The sequence below is a fragment of the Ruditapes philippinarum genome, unplaced genomic scaffold, assembly GCF_026571515.1.
Source record: "Ruditapes philippinarum isolate M1 unplaced genomic scaffold, ASM2657151v2 ctg592_1_1_1_1, whole genome shotgun sequence".
Classification (NCBI taxonomy): domain Eukaryota; kingdom Metazoa; phylum Mollusca; class Bivalvia; order Venerida; family Veneridae; genus Ruditapes; species Ruditapes philippinarum.
The window spans coordinates 188,047-191,146 of record NW_026854960.1 but is presented as its reverse complement, the minus strand read 5'-3'; the positions used below and the strand labels follow the sequence as shown (position 1 = coordinate 191,146).

The 3,100-nt window shown below is 36.5% G+C and overlaps 1 protein-coding gene across 1 annotated transcript; it reads left to right on the top strand.

The window, feature by feature from the left end:
- The first annotated feature begins 341 nt into the window (after positions 1–341).
- LOC132741631 (forkhead box protein D3-B-like) lies at positions 342–2,518 on the top strand. The gene has a single exon (XM_060729845.1). It carries the CDS (start codon positions 574–576, stop codon positions 2,146–2,148), a length of 1,575 nt encoding a protein of 524 aa, XP_060585828.1. The 5' UTR covers positions 342–573; the 3' UTR covers positions 2,149–2,518.
- The last annotated feature ends 582 nt before the right edge of the window (positions 2,519–3,100 follow it).

The window sequence follows — 3,100 nt, the reverse complement described above, 5'->3', positions numbered from 1 at the left end:
CAGCCCAACAATCGCTATACGCTTTGTAGAGAATTCTTTCAATCCCTCTAAAACATACCTGTTTAACTGAATACTGCCAAATTACACTATCGTTTTAGGATATTAGGGACTTACTTTGACAGTAATGTAACAAATTTGTTAATTTGCAAGGAGAATGCCACGATTTGCTAGCGCGCGTTCATCGGCTGTTAAAAGGGGCGGAGTCCAGGGAGGATTAGAGACGCAGCGATTTGCGTAAAGCCTTTCAGAGATCGAGATTTTGATCACGTGTCTTGATGATAGACTGAAATTGAAAAAGAAGATCTGCGATTCGCTCGTTCGTTAATCGCGGAAGGTAGTAAATGATAAGAGTAATTGATGGGTGGCCGTTTACAGTGTTGCTCATTCTATAAGCAATTTCGCTGTTTAAATGTATCAATTGAGGTTTGAAAACCTGTGAAGATTTCATATAAAGATAAATTAAAGTTAATTCATAATCATATCTTAGAGAAATATTGAAGGAAATATAATAGAAAGTGTTTGACTGCGTCAAGAAGAGACATTTATCGGTGTATTGTATTATTTTATATTGAGATGCGATTTGACGGGAATCATTCCGTCGTGGACATACGGACAAACGTACCAAATCAGCATACATACATGGATGAACGGCCACAGAAAATAAACGCCTCCCCGACGGCCGCAAGCGATCCACCGTCGGTTTCAACAAACAATGAAATGGATAACAAACAAGTTCAATCCGCCGAAAAACAGCTTCATCGTGCATTTTTACAAGACAGTTTAAATACTTTGGACTCATTACAGAAACAAAATGTGAATTATAGTGAAAATAATTTATATGGACGTAACACGGTTACTGAAGCAACAAATTTAGAAGCTGAGATGTCGCTAAGACAACACCATCATGCACGGTCATCTACACCGGTTGATGTTTACGACAGTGACAATGAGGAGCTCGATCCTGTCGGAGACGGCCGGGACTCTCTCGGGTCGCCAGTACAATCCCCAATTACCTCGCCTGTCCCTAGAGAATCCGAACAAGATGTGTCAATTGATATGAGGGATTTTAATGACAGTTCTATGGACGAAAATTTCAGTGGAAATGATTCAAGCGGTGTTATGGCAAATATTGCGGGAACAAGTAACAAGAAAAATGGTAAAAGTAATTTAGTTAAACCGCCATATTCATATATAGCTCTTATAACAATGTCGATACTACAATCCGACCAGAAGAAACTGACACTTTCTGGAATATGTGAATTTATTATGAACAGATTTCCATATTATCATGAAAAGTTTCCAGCTTGGCAGAACAGTATAAGACATAATTTATCGTTAAATGATTGTTTTGTTAAAATTCCAAGAGAACCCGGTAACCCTGGTAAAGGTAACTATTGGACCCTGGACCCTGCCAGTGAGGATATGTTCGATAACGGAAGCTTCTTAAGACGCCGGAAACGCTACAAGCGCCACCACGCTGAGCTGATGGCTGCTCAAAATGCCTCTTTTATGAACGCTCACCCGTCATTTTTTCACCATCATGGATTCATGCCACAGGGAACACATTCCAATGCAGTCGGAGCATTTCCGTATCCCCCGTACATGGCATCATCATTGACGCCACATTTACCTTACGTCACGCAAAATGAAATCGCACGTGCTCAAAGCGAACTGACACGTGCACAGATCGTCAACCACCCAGCATATCTTTCGCAGGCAATGCACCATCAGTTACCGACTTCACCTACGCATCCAGTGACGTTATCGCCGACATCACGTAAATCACCAATTTCATCGCCGACGTCATCTTCGACGTCGTCATCAACACCAAAAACTTTTTCTATTGACAGTATTATTGGAACAAAGAAGGAAAATTCCAAGAAATCACCACCACCTAGTCCAACTACAACAACAACATCACCAGTTATTCCATTTAAGCCTACTGGGATACCATCAGCCGCGCTGAACACGTTCAATCCTTTAATGTCGGTTCGATCTGGAGCCATAGACATGAGTAGACTTAGCAATAGTGCATATTTAGCACCGTATATGAACCAAGCTACGGCAATGAACGCGTTGGACATAGAAAAATATAGACAATATTTACAGGTTTATGGCTTACAAGGCTTTCAAGCCTGGCAAAGGTGACTTTGTTACAAGAACTGATTAACGTGAGAAATTATGTTGACATTTTTGTGCTAATTTTTATATTGATTCCAAACACGAAATGTAAGTAAAAATTAATGTTGTCATTTTGTTTGTTCATTATTAGCACGGAATTAATTCTTAATGTGCTTGATTTATCGAAGAAATTAAAAAGAAATTAATACTTCAAACGCCTCTTTAAGATAAAGTTGAATGACATAACATGTAATGAATCGCTGTGGTAATCGGTTCAAAATTGCAAGAACTTATTCTACCTCAGTTTATTTATTAAATTAAATTCAAGCAGGCAATTGCCGCCATTGCGGTAAAACAAAAACATTTGATACGGCTTTTGTTCAGTCACATTATGCACCATGTAATTGTTATGTTTTAATGTAAATATGCCTAGATTTTTTTCTTGTAAATTATTAACGGTACGGTGTAATTATAAATACATGTATGTATTCCTTGATTGTGCTATCAAATATCTGGTGTAATATTCATTAAAACAAACAAAAATACAGCGTAGTTTTTTATTTCTTTTTTTCTTTTTTTAGCTTTTATTTTGTTCAAAGCAAACTATTCCTAAAAATGAATTTAAGTTTAGGAATATTTCTATAAATATTCCAGAAAGATGAAATCGTAAAATTTATAGATTTTTAAGCTTTGATTTTAAATTTGTTATCACATCACAGTTCTAGACAGAACCTTTGTGTGATGTAGTTTTTAACGATTAATGGCAGAATTGTAATGAAATGAAATAAACAAAATAATTTGAAACAAAAACAAAATTATTCATTATGGTAAAACAAAACATTATGGTAGGTAGCATATAAGGGTATGTTGACTTTAGGAAATTTCATAAAGAAGAAAAAAATGAAAGAAATAAACGTCTTTATTAAAATGAATACGCCGAACAACTTCATGGGATTTTATAAAAGCTATGTTTAAAAAC